At 41.5% G+C, this 15,901-nt stretch overlaps 1 protein-coding gene across 2 annotated transcripts in view; it reads right to left on the bottom strand.

The window, feature by feature from the left end:
* The window catches only part of LOC148020406 (uncharacterized), a 31,989-nt gene extending 19,406 nt beyond the window's left edge, over positions 1-12,583 (bottom strand). For both annotated transcript variants that reach the window (XM_087700705.1, XM_087700706.1), the window contains exons 1-2: positions 11,631-12,583; positions 11,367-11,527 (exon numbers count right to left, since the gene is read on the bottom strand). In XM_087700705.1, coding sequence (XP_087556831.1) covers positions 11,367-11,527; positions 11,631-12,546 — 1,077 coding nt within the window. In that variant the 5' untranslated portion in view covers positions 12,547-12,583. The remainder of the gene's footprint in view (positions 1-11,366; positions 11,528-11,630) is intronic.
* Positions 12,584-15,901: the final 3,318 nt, after the last annotated feature.

Raw genomic sequence — 15,901 nt, 5'->3', positions numbered from 1 at the left:
TAAAAAGCATTGGGAAGCAATGCTTTTTACCAGGGTTTGCCATGTATTTGCTAACCACTCCCATCTACTTTGGAAAGCAGAAGGCATCTATCATTGGCTTTACGAATGCACACTATGCTGGTCATGCAAAGTGTAAAAAGTCCACTTCTGGGTATGTGTTTATCTTCACAGGAGGAGCAATCTCTTGGATCTCCAAGCTACAAAAGTATGTTGCACTGTCTACTACAAAGACAGTATGTGGCTGCCACTGAGACATGCAAGGAGGCTTTATGGCTTTCACGTTTGATGGGAGAGCTTGACATTACAAAGTTACATGTTCTCCATTGTGATAGTCAGAGTGCTATCATGCTAGCACAGAATCCCGTCTTTCATGCAAAGACAAAGCACATACAGATGAAGTATCACTTCATTAAATATGTACTTGACAGCAAAAGCATTGAACTTGTCAAAGTACATACAAATGATAATCCTACAAATCTTCTCACGAAGAGTCTTTCAACAGAGCGGTTTGCTCATTGCCGACAGATGATGGAAATTGAATAGATATATGTATTTCAAGTTTGTACATACCTAGACTTAGCTAATTATTTTCTCCTCTTAAAGCACATTGCCTTTAGATGGGAGGTTGTTGGAAATAAAAGGCCATCGTGCCTTTTATATGTGCACGGGTGTGAACACACCCTTAGCACATTTATACTTTCATATATATCTATCTAAAACCTAAAGAGGTACACACAACAAAAAATTGTACCCAAGAACATCAATGCATATCTCTCTCTCTAACTCTCACTCTCTACTCTTGCTCACGCTTTGCTCTCTACTTGACATTTTCATCGCAGAACATTGCATCGCCACTACACATTGCTCACTTCACTTAATGTGGCAAATTAGGAAAATTTTGAGCAACCCGCAATGAATGTGGTTAAGCGCTGAAAGTATGCAATAGAAAACACGCAATAACAAATCACTTATGTTTTGTAACTATAATCATAGGCACACATTAATTACTTACCGTCACTTAAGTATAAGAGCATTAATCATGCAAGCTCCTCAGTTTGACCCACTCTCCCCTATACGATGAATGTAAGCCATAGCTGATATATGAATGCTTTCAAGTTCGCACATCTCAACATCTCATAGTACGTTGTCACATAGAGGCTTATGCGTCTCCCCCATGGTACTAATCAGATTATTTGGCTAGTTAGGACTCTCCACACATACCCAAACTCAAGGAATGTGCGTTCCCTGTGATGTGACGATGGTTTCAACCTGTCATTGATGAGAGGATTGTGGATATGGATACCTCACTGAACCACAATGTTGTAGACATATGAAGAGGGGACAACCATCCTAGGCCCCCGGGATGTAAGGAGGCCATCCCAAACTAATTTGCTAGAAGGGATAGCAAAAGAGGATGGGATATCCCCCAATGGAATGTTGGAAAGTGACATCCACCAGAGACAGATCCCAAGTGTTGTGACCACCAATCAGAGTGTCACAATGCAGGAAACACCAAATGTTGATCACCAAAGTATCGAGAAACTAAGGTGACAATAGGAGAGGCGTTTGTTGAAATAGACAACCTGCTAAACAACAAAAACACAAGTATTGCAACAGTCCCCCAGTGGGAGAGATGACAGTAGCATATCACCTAGCACCAAATCAAAGTGTCAGTGCAGGAAACACCAAACGTTGATCACTAGAGTGTCAAGGAACTAAGGTGACAATAGAAGAGGTGTTTGTTGAAATAGACGGCCTACTAGACAACAAAAACACAAGTATTGCAACAGTCCCCTAGTAGAAGAGATGACAGTAGCATGTCCCCTAGCACCAAATGCTAAAGACGCAAGCTAATCAAGTATTATGATGACGCAACAGATGAAGACCTCCAAACAACAGGGTGATGGCTAAAAACAAGCCACCTAGGGTTGGATAGTGATGGGTTGCAAGCAAGCAGTGATGACTAGAAAGCAAATGTTGGGTGGCTGAAATCTGCAAGGTAGAGTGAGATACCTACATAAAAGGATGAGGCTGAATGGTAGGCAACCCATCTATTTATAGATATTGAAGGGTGCTCCAAAAAATTAGGGTTTTGGGGAACCACTGATGAAACTCTCTTAAACCGCACACCAAATTTGTGTTTTTGATTAATTAAGTGTGTTTTGGGGCTATTTAAAAATGCTTATCAGTTGTAAAACGTATTTTAGCTCAACAATACTTATCAATTGTAAAGCATATTTTAAATCAACACCCCCTCTTAAGCCCAAAACTAAGCCTAAAAGGAAAGGCCGACAATGTTTACTCCAAGGCGTCACCCTAAAGCAACCAAGGCATCAGACAAAAGGCATACGTCGACTGCCCAGTGGCCTACCAAGACTACAGAGACGATGGTTATCTTACCAAAGGAGTCCAAGTAGTCACCCCAAAGAGGACAGGATATCGGATAAAGGGTGCTCATTGGTTGCCCACATCGGTTGCCCAGTAGCCTACCAAGCTCTACAAAGGCGGACATTTGACCTTCTTCTTTTTTTTTGGAAAGTAAATTTTAGGAGTGGCGGCCGATTAAGTAATAGTAACCTAGAAGACGGAAGTAGGGATGATACACCCAACATATCAAACGAAACGATGTAAGCTTACCCAACCACTCGAGTATATCAATGACGATGGAAACAACTTAGGATCCGTTCAATGGTGCTCTACACAATGGGATGCATGGTATGCTACATGTTGAATGCTCGTGCAACAGAAGCCACTTGGATAGTGTTTCTTGCAGGAAAATTAGTCACTTCCCCAAGCGTCCTAGTACAAAGATGATGAAATCATGCAATGCTTATCGAAAGATACAACAAATTAGAAAGGCTGATATCGAAGACAAGTGCCGAAACCAATAGAAAACAAACAAGGGTAGGAACCCCTTCTCAACCTGGATGTTGATGTCGAAGAAAAAAGAGGAGCCTGAGCATGTCAGTCTTCATGTGGTGTCGAGAACCATGTGGATGAAAATGATGAAGGAACCCTACTAAAAGAGCAAGGATAGAAGTTACCACCATGATAGCATCAAAGAGATGCTACACTATCCATTGCGGGAGGAAAAGCCTCCATATTGAGTCTGAGAAAGTTGTGTCACCCTTGTTTTGGCTTGCCTTTGCATAGTGCGAGTTCTTGCCACTATTGGTTTTCCCTCCCGAAGAAGAGACAACCAACCATCACCCCTCTGAATGGATGTGTGTGGAAAACTTCTTGTGGACTTAATCATGCAACCTCACATAACGCAGAAACTCGCACTCAAACCCATAGGTCAGCAATCTAGATAGTGAGATAATGTGCTAGATAAAATGGATGTATTTGCCGGGCAACTTGTTCAAGAAAAACATGACTTGACTTCAAAGAGCCAATAGTAGCAAACTCAACGAAAGTAACCAACTTGAATTTCAAATCGTCCCTTAATGAAAAAATCCTGAAGCTCAAAATCGAGATTGATACTTAAAGTGCGAGTGATCTCAAGCCACATAGCAATCAATGAGATAACTCCAACACTCAGATGCAAGAAAAAAATCCTATAATTGAGAGAGAAACTCAAGAAGCAACCCTTGCATTAACTCAACATTCGATATAGTATTACGGACTCTTCATTAATAGATGTGATCAAGCTAAGCTAATCAAGGATCCCTTATTAGTACCAACGATGAGGTCCTAAAGTTCCTAAGATTCAAGCACTTGCTGCATGAAGTTTGACCAAGTGGTGAAATTCAACCTATTAAAACGAGTATTATCTATAAACACATTCTTGGTCATTGCAAAAAGAGTGGTGGTGCAAGGAGATTCAGGTGTGTAATAGGGGTAGGGTGGATAGGGAGGATAGAGAGATAAAGTAAAGTACACTTGGAAAGGAATCCCAAAGTGCCCACCATGCATACGAGAAGTGTGCATAGCGAATCCAAATGTGGGCATGGTAACTATCTGTGGAGCCCATGGTGGAGGGATAGGGACGCATGGACCAATGGATAAAAATCTCTGCTTAGAAGTGATCCAAGGAATATGTGACAACAATCCATAAGTAGAGGATGGATATTCCTGCATCTGAAAGGTCATGTGAAGGGGTTGTGAGTGTTCGGGAGTAGTGAGGGGAGTTTCCATCACAACCGTCCCAGAGTGGAAGGATGTAGTAAAGTGGGGGTATTTGGAAGGTACAATGTTAAAGGATATATTTCCCCTAACAATGCACCAAGAGGTGGAGTGAATGGAGGATAGATAGATAGTGGAATGGAGAAAGAGAAAGTGTTAGAAGCAAAGATGGAAGATTCAAACTCTAGTATGTTTTGAGCGGAAGTGAAATGTAATCCAAGATTTAGGAATTAAGATGTGAGTAGATCAAAATGTGGAGAAGATAATGGTGAAATGAAAGGGAGTTGAGAAGTGTGGTTTACTTGCTCAAACGAAACAGATTGTAGAGACATACTTAATGAACGATATCTACTTCGAAAGCCTCCTCTATCATGTTAGCCTCTGCCTAGCCACCTGAGTATTACTACACTAACAAGACCCGCACCTGCACACTGCAGATAGCGGGCGCCCATCATTGTCACTTCATTATTTATTCTTTTAGTGATATTTGAATAAAGAAAAGGCCGATCACACATTGTGACTGTTGGAGTTCCCACATTTAGAGTCTCTCTCTCTCTCTTGCTCCTGCTCCTTCCACCATAGCTCTTGCTCCCGCTTGTGCTTCCACTTCAGGGCTCACCTCCCTTCAACTAGCATCAAAGCCTTCTTCGTGAGCTCGAGCTAGGTTCGGAAGCTTTCATTCGAATATCTACAACAATCACCTTTGTTGGTAATCATAGCCACTCTATTAGAGCTTCCTATTGGTTGCATTCTTCTTGGGCACTCTTTGAGCCTTCTCGAGCAAGTCTTAGAGCAGCTCCCCATAGCCCTCACCCTATTGGTGCAACATCACATTGCGTGGAACAAGCCCTTTTTTTAGCAGCAACTCACGTTTTTCATCTCCTACAACATATCTTCTTCATTAAGCAGCTATACAAGCACTTATACACTTGGTTTTGATGCTTGGCATTGATCCTTCCACTCTTGGCATTCAATTTGAGCGTTCAGCTTCAGTTTTGGACTGTTATAACGATCCATAGACTGTCATAAAACAAGGCAGCACTTATCTTTGATATCTACACTCATTGCCATTGATTGGACAATACCCGGTTATGCCCGGTTGATGCTTATATATTCGAGGACGCTATGTCATTGCTTGGAGTTGATTTTAGACTAATTTAGCCACTTCATTTACTATATTTTGGCTGAGGTTTGCTGGCTGGAAATACAGGGCAGCACCTCATTTGATGCTTCTATAGCCAGCTTTGTTGGTCTTATGATGCCCAATTATGCTAGGGTGATGTCTACATGTATAGGAATGCTATGCCCATATTATGGGTTGGATTTGGAGCTGATTTTAGTATTGAAAAAGCTTGGTTTGACAGTGTATTCACTCCTGTATACAGCAGTACTGAATCTCTTTTAACAAGGATTTTATATGCCTATTGCTCCTGGCTATGATTCGGGTGTTCTGTATGCACTATTGATGTGTATCATTGATGCTAGTACACTGGTATATTATGTGCCCATGATTTGAAGTGGCTTTGAGCTTGATTTGAGGACTGATTTACTCAGTTTTGACACTGAATTTACTGCTGTAATAACCAGGGCTGAAGCCTATTTGGTCAATGTATGCTCTACCTATTGCTTACGGGTGCTTCTCGGGTGATTCCTTTGACCATACGGATGTATATGGAGGTTGGAAAATGCTTTGTTTTGGTTCCGGAATGCTTTTGAGCAATGATTAAGCTCTGTTTTGGTCTACACTAATTGGCATTGAACTACAGTTGGCTTTCTTTGTGACAAATTATGCCTATTGTCTATGCTTGGCATCTAAGCTTCATGCTTTGATACTTATGTCAAAAATGGATACTACTTGGAATGTCTATGTTTGACCAACATTTGGAGCTTCATCTGTGATTGCATTTGAGCATTTTGAAGAACTTGGACACTCTATTTGGTTGCCAGCTACTCAACTTTGGAAGCTTCAATGCTTTATACTTTACGAGCTTGAGCTACTTTAGGATTTATGCTCTGGATGTATCCTACTTGGATGTTGAATGTCTAATGATATGTACTTGATGTATTTGAGCAATGCTTGCTCCGATTGCATCTAGGTTTCCCTCCAATGGGAGATTTTGGCCTATTTGGATATACATAGAGCTTTGACTTTGCAGTTGAGCTTGAGATGGTGGGACAATGACATGTATCTACTCTCTCTATGCTTCATGTATGCAATTCATGCTTAGTGAGCTGATCTGACCCTACTCTCGAGCAAGCACCTATCTCTATCATGGTATTGTCAGTTATGTATGTATCTTGAATGGCTCTGTATTGAGCTTTACTTACACTGCTCTATCAGTTATGCATGTGCTTGGTCTCTTTTGTTACCTCGAGACTTGTTACATACATGACTTGTTGAGATATTTGCAATCACACCTACTTCAGTCCCTTTGTGAGAAGCAGTGAGGGCTCAGGACCAGAATCCCATATGCACAGTAGGAGAAAGTACCACCACTCAATTCCTATAAAGCATTGTACTTGCACTCTTTTTCTAATGCAATGATAGTACTCTTTTCTTTCCAGTAAAGTATCAATGTCACTGTCCATACACAAGATTGTGTTTATGAGTCCAAGTCTCAATCTTGAAACCTAATTCACTTGTGTGACAATTTGTCTTTGTCAAAATCAATGTATTCATGAGTTTCTTCTTCCTCTATCAACCTCCATAGCTTCCACATATGCCATGCTCTAGATCCAACATACTTTACATGACTTTATGTCTATGAGATGTATCTTGTCTGACACCCTGCTTGGTTGATAGTTCTTAGTGCCCATTGCTCTTTTTCACTCTCTGTTAAATGTATTTGCTTCCTAGTAGTTGCAGTTGGTCATGTATCAATGCTAGCTCCGCTTTTGGCTTCTTGCACCTATTACTGTGATTTATTATAGCAAGCTGTAAATTACAGACTGTGAACATTTATTGAGGGCAATCATTATTGTTTGACACCCTTTTGGTCATATTTGGTGGACAGCTGGTCATTTTAGCAATTTCTCTTATTTTCAACTTGTTTTAGCAGTTATTTTGGCATATTTCCTACTAATTACAGCATCCTGTTTTCTGCATCATCTGCCTTTGTTTGACTCATTATAACTAGTCATCTCAAAGATACAGCTTTGTTTAACATTGCCAAGTTGGATGGTACCAACTATGGCTACTGGAAGTCTCAAATGTGGTAGGTTTTGGTGCAGAAATTGCAAATTAAGCCACTAAGAAACAAGGGTGTTAAACCCAAGAACATGGATAATGATGATGACTGGGCTGATTTAGCTGCACTATACAAGTCCACTATCATTTTATCACTCTATGAAGAGGTCCACAATAATGTTTTTGAAGATGAAGATTAGAGCATATGGCATCTATGGAAAAAGATTCAAGAACTTTATGCAAAGCAAAGCCCTGCTTCGCAAATGTATTGGGTTAAATAGTTGATGGATCTCTGCATGAAGGAGGAGACCCCATTGTTTGCTCACTTTAGCCAGTTTTACTCTATCATGAAGAATCTACTTCGATAAGGTATTGAGTTTCAAGATAATCTACATCCTTTGTTTTTGCTTGGCACTTTACCTAAGTCTTGGGATGTATTTCACGCTACAATCTATACCAACAAACTTAATGGGCTGAAATTGAAAGATGTAGAGAATGCTCTTTTGACTGAAGAAATTAACAAGAAAAGCAATGATGTTTCCCACAGTTCACATACTTTATCAATGAAAGATGACAGAAGTAGCAAGAAATATAATGATCGTCATGGAAAGGACTCTCAAAAGTCCTGATCTAAGTCATGTGGTCGCAACAAGTCCCGTGGACGTAAGTCTGATCTTACATGCCATTATTGTGGAAAAGTAGGACACATACGACCGCAATGCCATAAGATGCGCAATAATAAACACAAAGAAAATGAGAAAAAGAAAGTACAAGAGAAATCCAATGATCACAGTATTATACCTACAAAGTCCAATATAAAGATTGAGGAGATAAATGTTATGCAACCTAAGGAATATGATGGTGACTACATATTAGCAATCTCTTTATGTAATACCTCTCAATTGACCGAGGCTTAGTCTATGCATACACACTGTTAGCTCTTGGATTCGGGTGTATCTTGTCATGTGATCCCCTATTGTGAGGGGTTTCATAACTATCACAATGTATATGTTCTGTGCGCTTAGTTGATGATCAATCTCTTGCTATTATTGGCATTGGTGATGTCACTCTACAATTCCCTTTGATAGCATTGTTGTTCTGCATAATATACGTCATATACCCACACTGACTAAAAGCCTTATATCTGCTGGGCAGCTTAATGATGCAAGTTATCATATAGACTTCGGTAATTCTACATGGAAGATAACTTGTGGCAAGCTTGTTCTTGCAAGAGGTACCAAGTCTAGCAACCTCTAACCCTTGGTTATATCTGGTACTATTGGCCATGTTTTGTCAATGGGTTATATCCCACATGTATCTCTCTGGCATGCTCATCTTGGACATATGTTACTTAAGGAAATGAAAATACTTAATGCTTTACAATATCTTCCACCTTTTGACTACTCACATTTTGAGTCGTGTAATCATTGTTTATATGGCAAGCAAACTATGAATTCGCATAAAAAGTCTGATATTCCACGCATGGGTGAGTCTTTGGCTCTTGCGCATTCAAATGTAGGTGGACCCATGCCTTGTCAGTCATTAGGGGATGCGAAGTACTTTGTCAAATTTATTGACGATTATTCACTTAAGGTTTGACCTTATCCCATAAAGCAAAAATCTGATGAAAGGAGGTAAGCCCTGAAGTAAAAGCACGAGTAAGAGCAAGAGCTATGGTGAAAGAAACAAGAGCAAGAAAGAGAGAGACTCCAAATGTGGAAACTCCAATAGTCACAATGTGTGACCGACCTCTTTCTTCAAATGTCACTGAAAGAATAAAGAATAAAGTAACAGTAATAGACACCCGCCGCTTGCAATACGCAAGCGCAAATACTGTCAATGTAGTAATACATGAGCAGCTAGGCAAAGGCACCTTTACTCCCAACATATTAAAGTTAGCATACTGAAAGCCATCTAGCTCCTGTACACCAAAAGAAGAAATAAGAAAGAGTTTTGGCTCATACGACTCAAAATGATTATAAAAACCTCATATAAGACCTAGCTGAGATAAAGGAGATAGATCGCCCAACGCATTAGAGAAATAGCTAGTCTCACCAATTGGTCCAAACAGAGTAGTAGCACTCATTAGAGAAGTGTAAACCAAACTATACGTAATGCGCAAATACTCCTAAAACTCTTCATCTATAAGATGACAAAAACGAGAAAAAGAATATGATAATTATGATATATCTACCTTCTTCTCGAGACTATAATGCCTTCTCAAAGCCTCCAATGATGGAAAAACCTAACAAGGCATCATAGGATCGGAAGAAGAAGGTGTCTGAGACATTATGAGTCAAATTTGAGCCACTTGTGAGTCTTGCACAAAGACTAGCCTCCACTATCACTGCAAGATACTCTTTAGAAGAGTACTAGCTCTGATACTATGCAAAGATATGCTAGGGTTTGCACTAAGAAAACACATGTACGACCAAGACTGAAACTCAAAGATTCAAATAGAGACAAGCAAAACTCAAATTCTAAACCCAAAATCCAAAACATAAAAACTCAAAACTCAAATGCAAAGACAAACACAAAAAGAAGAAACTCTGAAGTGAATGAATGTTGTAAATGAATGTAAAAGTGTACAGAATGCCCAAGGGCAAAGCAATGCAATGTTGAAGAGTGATATCCACCAAAGACGAATCCCAAGTGCTATGACCAATAGTCAATGTATCACAGTGCAAGAAATATCAAACACTAATCACTAAAGTGTCAAGGAACTGAGGCGAAAACAAAAGAGATGTTTATTGATGTAGACAGCCTGTTGAATAATAAAAACGCAAATACTGCAGTAATCACCCTCAGTGGGAGAGATAGCAACAGCTTGTCGTCTGACACCAAATGCTGAAAACGCAGGCTAATCACGTGCTATGATGACACACCAGATGAAGACCTCCAAACAGCAAGGCAATGGCTGAAAACAAGCCACTTGGGACAAATAGTAGCTAGACAACCTACTATACAACAAAAACGCAGATACTGCAGTAGTCACCCTTAGTGGGAGAGATAGCAACAGCTTATCGTCTAGCAACAGATATTGAAAATGCATGCTGATCAAGTTCTATGATGACCCAGCAAATGGAGACCTCCAAACAGCACAGCGATGGCTGAAAACAAGCCACCTAGGGGTAGATAGTGATGGGCTGCAATCGCTGATGGTTGGACAGCAGATGGTGGATGGCTGATGGCTGAAATTTGCACGGTAGAGTGAGAAACCTGCACAAAAGGATGAGGCTGAATGGTGGGCAGCCCGTCTATTTATAGATGTTAAAGAATGCCCCAAGATTTTAGGGTTTTGAGGGACCACTGAGACTCTCTCAAACCACACACCAAGTTTGCATTTTTCATTAATTAAGCATGTTTTGGGGCTACTTAAAAATGCTAATCAGCTGTAAAGCGTATTTTAGCTCAACAGCTACATCTTCAACATTTAGAGTCTGTATGTAGACCAGCCTAGCCTCGTCCCATAATCTCATATTGTTTCATGTGAGTCTTAGCTACCCTATCACTGACCAAACTGTGTTTTGATATATAGTGTTTACACCTTAGCTTGTCCTCCCAATTACATGCAAGCATTTTGTCCTCAAACAGTCAACACACATCAGTGTACACCATCAGTTGCCTTAAGCCAGCATGTTTTCAGGCTAGCATCTTCAAATTCCACTAACATTTGTGCACAATGATTTTATGAACATAATTCCCACTGACCTGGAGCACCTCTAAAAGTTGAGCATGTGAGTTGCATTAGCAACTCTCATGCATGCTTGTAATGCAACTCTCATGCATGCTTGCTAGTGTACATCATACCCGGAGCAAATGCTGTGGATAAAAGAGAAGGACTTGCAGAAAGTTGGGGACCTAACTTGGAAGATGTTGTTCATCCTGCTTCCTCAAATATACAGAGCCCATTATTCATCAAAAGTGAGATGCAGCTTTCTTTTCATCCTCAGTAAACAGACAGAGCTAAAACAAGTTCTTGCTTGGGAATCAAACTTTCAAGGAGCCTACAGATTTAAGTCTAAGACAAACAATCCCACACAATGCCCCTTACCTGTTGAAGATTGTGTTTTGTAAGAAGTCTCTGAGCGTTTTTTAGGGCCTGTTGAGCTTCAAAATCAGGAGTATCTGGATGAAGTCCTAGCTCTAGTATCTTTCGTATCCTTCCTAATAAACCCTCTTCTGCATGATCTTGGTGTGGCTCAGACATCGTGTCTTTTCATTATCAGTCAAAAATCATGAAGTGGTTAGTGTAGCCTTGGGAAGTTATTTAAAGCAGAATTAGAACACAAAGTAGTGATGTGTTGGAGGGCTTCACCTTTATCAGCACACTCTTCGATCAGATCATCTGCATCCACAAGAAATGCTTCAAGCATTACTGAACCTTTCCTGTATTTTTTGGTGCCATAAGTCTCATCATCTGCACTAGTATCTTCTTCACTACTGAGATCATCTTCATCTTCATCTTCCTGGCTTGAAGAAGAGCCCTGGTTTGCTTGGGACTGGAGTGATCTAAGTAAGTTTCCTCGTTGTCTTTGGCTTATCAAAGGTGATTTACTTGGATCGGGATGCAATGACCTTTGATTCGACTGGCACGTGGATCTGTGTTCAATTTTATTTTCATAATTCTGATGACTGTGAAGCACTTTCTTCTTGATTAACTTCTCAGAATGCAAGCATCCGGCACTATGGTTAGAATGTAGGTCCCTTTCTTGCAAAGGCCGCCTGTGAGAACCACCTCGTGTGATGCCATTTCCATGTACTTGCAGATCTTCTGTATGCGAATCCTGCGAGTCTGTCGAAGTAGCGGCTCCCTTCTCGGCGTCAGCATCACGTTTACATCTTTTAATCCTACGTTTTTCGTTACCCTGACCGTCCACATGTTCCTGCAGGCCCTCTACAGTCGACCCGCAGACGGGACGTACTTCATGATGCGCCCTTGCCTTTCTCGAGTGAAGGACAGACGAACAATTTGAGCAGAAGTAAAGCGGAGGTTCACCGGAGCCTCCACACTGCGGGCACTCCACACAAGCTGTGGCTGTTTCACATTCGTCGCAAGTGCGTAAATTCCTGAGGACATGGTGGCTCCGAGCTTTTTTGCTGTGCAGAGAGGTCGAGCAAGAAGGGCAGAAGAGGAGGCCCTCGGTAATGCATTCCACGGCTGCAGGAGACTTCTCGCAGTGAGCACAACAGGAGGGAGAAGGCAGAGTAGGAGATAACACCACCATCACCATGGCCTGTCGATTGAAATGTTCAAATTCCGGCGGCAATCAAACGGGATTGTATTTTCTGTCTTTCTTTTTTTTCGCCTCTATGAAATTTCTTTCATTTTTTGTCCTCCTTAAGAGCCACGTCACACCCGGCACGTAAGGGTGAGGAGAGGTCTTGTACCATGTTGATATCCTATCATGTGGAGGGCAAGCAAGGCTATGAGGGAGGTCAAGCGCATAAGAAGCATTGTAACAACTTTTCATCCTGCAAACGCCTGGGTGTTCCTTCCTCCACCCGGGCCTTGCGCTAACATAATACAAGTACTCTCTTTCATTCTCAAAGCTATCTTGCTTTCTATTCTCTTTTATTGCAAAGTGCCTTCTTGCAAGCAAAGGTAGTGGTTTGACTACGAAAGATCATGGTGCCAACCGTGGGTAACGAATACAATGTGGGAAAATTTACTCTACGCACTCCTAGTGCATCACACTTGGTATCAGAGCTCTACTCACTCGAAGGTGAGTCCTTCAATGGGCATGGGAGCGATTAGGAGGGAAAGATAGTTATGGTTCATCAACATGGATGAACTCAACAAGAATAAAGGTGAAATACGAGATAACCAAGATGAGATCTCGGTGGCCCTTGGAATCGAGGCAAGTAGACCTCAACTAGAGATTGGGGAAGGGTATGCAACCGAACATGAGAATGAGTTAGATGCCACACTGCATGATGAAGAGGTGCCTCGACCAACCCAATGGATGCCATGCGGGAGATGATGAAGGAATTGTTGGCTACCATGCTACCCAAGGCGTTGGGAAAGGCTCAAGTTGAGACCGACAATGATGGGGATAATCACCAAAGATGCCGAAGGAAAGAAAAGAAGGATCGAGATGACTCCTTATTTGATGAGATGGGAAAATACAAGCCTCAAGCACCAAAAAAGTACAAAGGAGAAAGGGATTTGGTGAGTCTAAACAAATGGATACGTGAAGTGGATGGCTACATGAGACTACTCAAGGTCTCAAACAAGAGGAAAGGATTCAGCTATTGAAGGGTAACACCTCGAAGTGGCTAATGTATAAAGAAGAACATTCTGGCAGAAAACTCTCATGGGAAGAGTTACAGAGAAACGTGAAAGATTACTTTGTGCTAAAGAATGAGTCGTTCAAAGTTAGAGATGAATGGAGAAATCTAAGACAGAATGCCGCAAGGATGAGGGACTATGTACAAAAGTACAAATCTCTAATGTTATAGCTCCGCAATATGGATGTGACTACCAAACTACATGGTTTTCTATATGGAATGCAACCCTAGGCTTGAAGGGAAATAGAGAAATAAGAGCCATGAAGTGTAATCTCCTTCAAACTCAACATGGGGGAATAGACAAAGCCAATGATCTTTCCAAAGTAATGCACCTAGAAGCAGTGGATGGAACAACAGACAACCCCTCAGGCTAGAGTACAATGAGGAAACTCGACAATCCAAGTCAACCCAGCAAACAATTCTGCCAATTCTAAAATGACCAACTCGGGGGTGGGTCGAGGGACCAACACAAACAAAGATGGCTACGGAGGGGGTAACAAATTTGGTCATGGAAGAGGAGGCCCATTGCCTTGCCACACATGTGGGGGACCTCACTTTGCATAGGATTGCCCGAGAGGGGCAGCCTCTACAAGTGGGTCAAGATTTGCTTATGCACAAGCAGACATATAGGGACTGAAGTCAATAGTGCAGATTATGAACATAGAAGATGAAGACAAGGAGTGGGAAGCAAAGGCCAAGGTGGGCATTGTGGGAGCAAAACCCTCACCCACCATGCCAACTTTCATTCCGAGCATCTGCAATATGTTTATACATGCTAAGTTGGGAAATCAACCACAAGCAATGATTGTGGATACATGTGCAATGCATAACTTTCTATCACCTCAAGTAGCCGCTTGACTAGGTGTGATGCGTGTGAGGACGGAAGGACTGGATGTGTCATTTGTTCAAGGGAAATGCAAATATTGTGAACTGGCAAAAGATGTGCTAGTTCAGATTGGGCAATGGCAAGCAAGCTTGGATTTCATAATGGTCCCAATGGACAATTTTGAAGGCATACTAGGCATGGACTGGATAGATAACCATGTTGTACAAATACTGGGCATGAGAAAGAATAAAATATACTTACAAACCCCACAATCAGTTGTGTGGATACTGTATTTTTGCACAAAGTGCAAAGGCCACAAGATGGCACTGGCATGCAATGCAATGGATGCTAGGCTAGTGGTTACAAAGTTGAATGACACAAGGAGCCCTGCGAAGAATAGTGCCACACAAGTATGGATGCCAAAGGCACCAACAAAGGATCGGCAACAACAAGAGAAACAAGCTAAGAGCATACAAGAGATGGAGCCAGTGAAGGATCAAGTTGAAGCAATGAAGCCAACTCAAGGGAAGCAAGAAGAAAAAACGAAGACCCATGGTTCCATAGAGATCATTGCCAAGCAACTAGAGAAAGAGTTGAAGCATGAGGGCCAATTACGGCTCTGTATGATGTGGCTCATTGAAGAAGAACCAGTGATTCAGCAAATCATCTGGACTATAGGAGATAACAGGGTCCGAGAAGTCCTAGTCAAGTCCCATGATGTCATGCCAGACTGGTTGCCTCCCTGCAAGAGTGTGGATCATAGGATTGATCTCTTGCCAGGAGTGCAGCCTCCAGCCAGGCCAGCCTATAGGACAATGGGAACGGAGCTAGTGGAGCTAAAAAGGTAGCTAGGAGAAATGGAAGCCTCTGGACACATTCGAACTAGTAGATCACTCTATGGCACTCCTGTTTTATTTGTCAAGAAGAAGGATGAGTCTCTCTGAATATGTACAGATTATAGGGCTCTCAACAAATAAACAATAAGGAATAGGTACCTTGTGCCAGTTGTGGACAAATTATTGGATCAACTACAAGGAGCACGCTATTTTAGCAGAATCGACTTGAGGTCAGGGAACCATCAAATCAAAATAGTAAAACGTGATGAAGAGAAGATGGCTTTCCGAAGCTGGTATGGAAGCTATGAATGGCTTGTTATGCTAGAAGGGCTCATAATGCACCAACTACCTTTTATGAGCTCATGGACAAAATATTCATTGATTATTTGGATGATTTTGTGATAATATACATTGATGATGTTTTGATTTATAGCAAAATTGTGGAAGAGTATTTGGAACACCTAGAGAATGTCTTCTCCCGACTCCGGGCCCAACCAGGGCCTGAGAAATGTGAGTTTGCAGTACAAGAGATAGAACTTATGGGGTACTTGGTCAAAGAAAATGGCATTGCCATCGACCCCAAGAAAGTGCAAGTAGTGAAGAAGTGAGAGGCTCCCCGCAAGGTTGGTCAAGTGA

This window comes from Lygodium microphyllum, chromosome 19 (genome assembly GCF_053477565.2).
Source record: "Lygodium microphyllum isolate KBCC chromosome 19, Lygodium_microphyllum_v1.1.10, whole genome shotgun sequence".
Taxonomy (NCBI): Eukaryota; Viridiplantae; Streptophyta; class Polypodiopsida; order Schizaeales; family Lygodiaceae; genus Lygodium; species Lygodium microphyllum.
The sequence above is the reverse complement of the archived record's forward strand: the minus strand, read 5'-3'. Positions and strand labels throughout refer to the sequence as shown.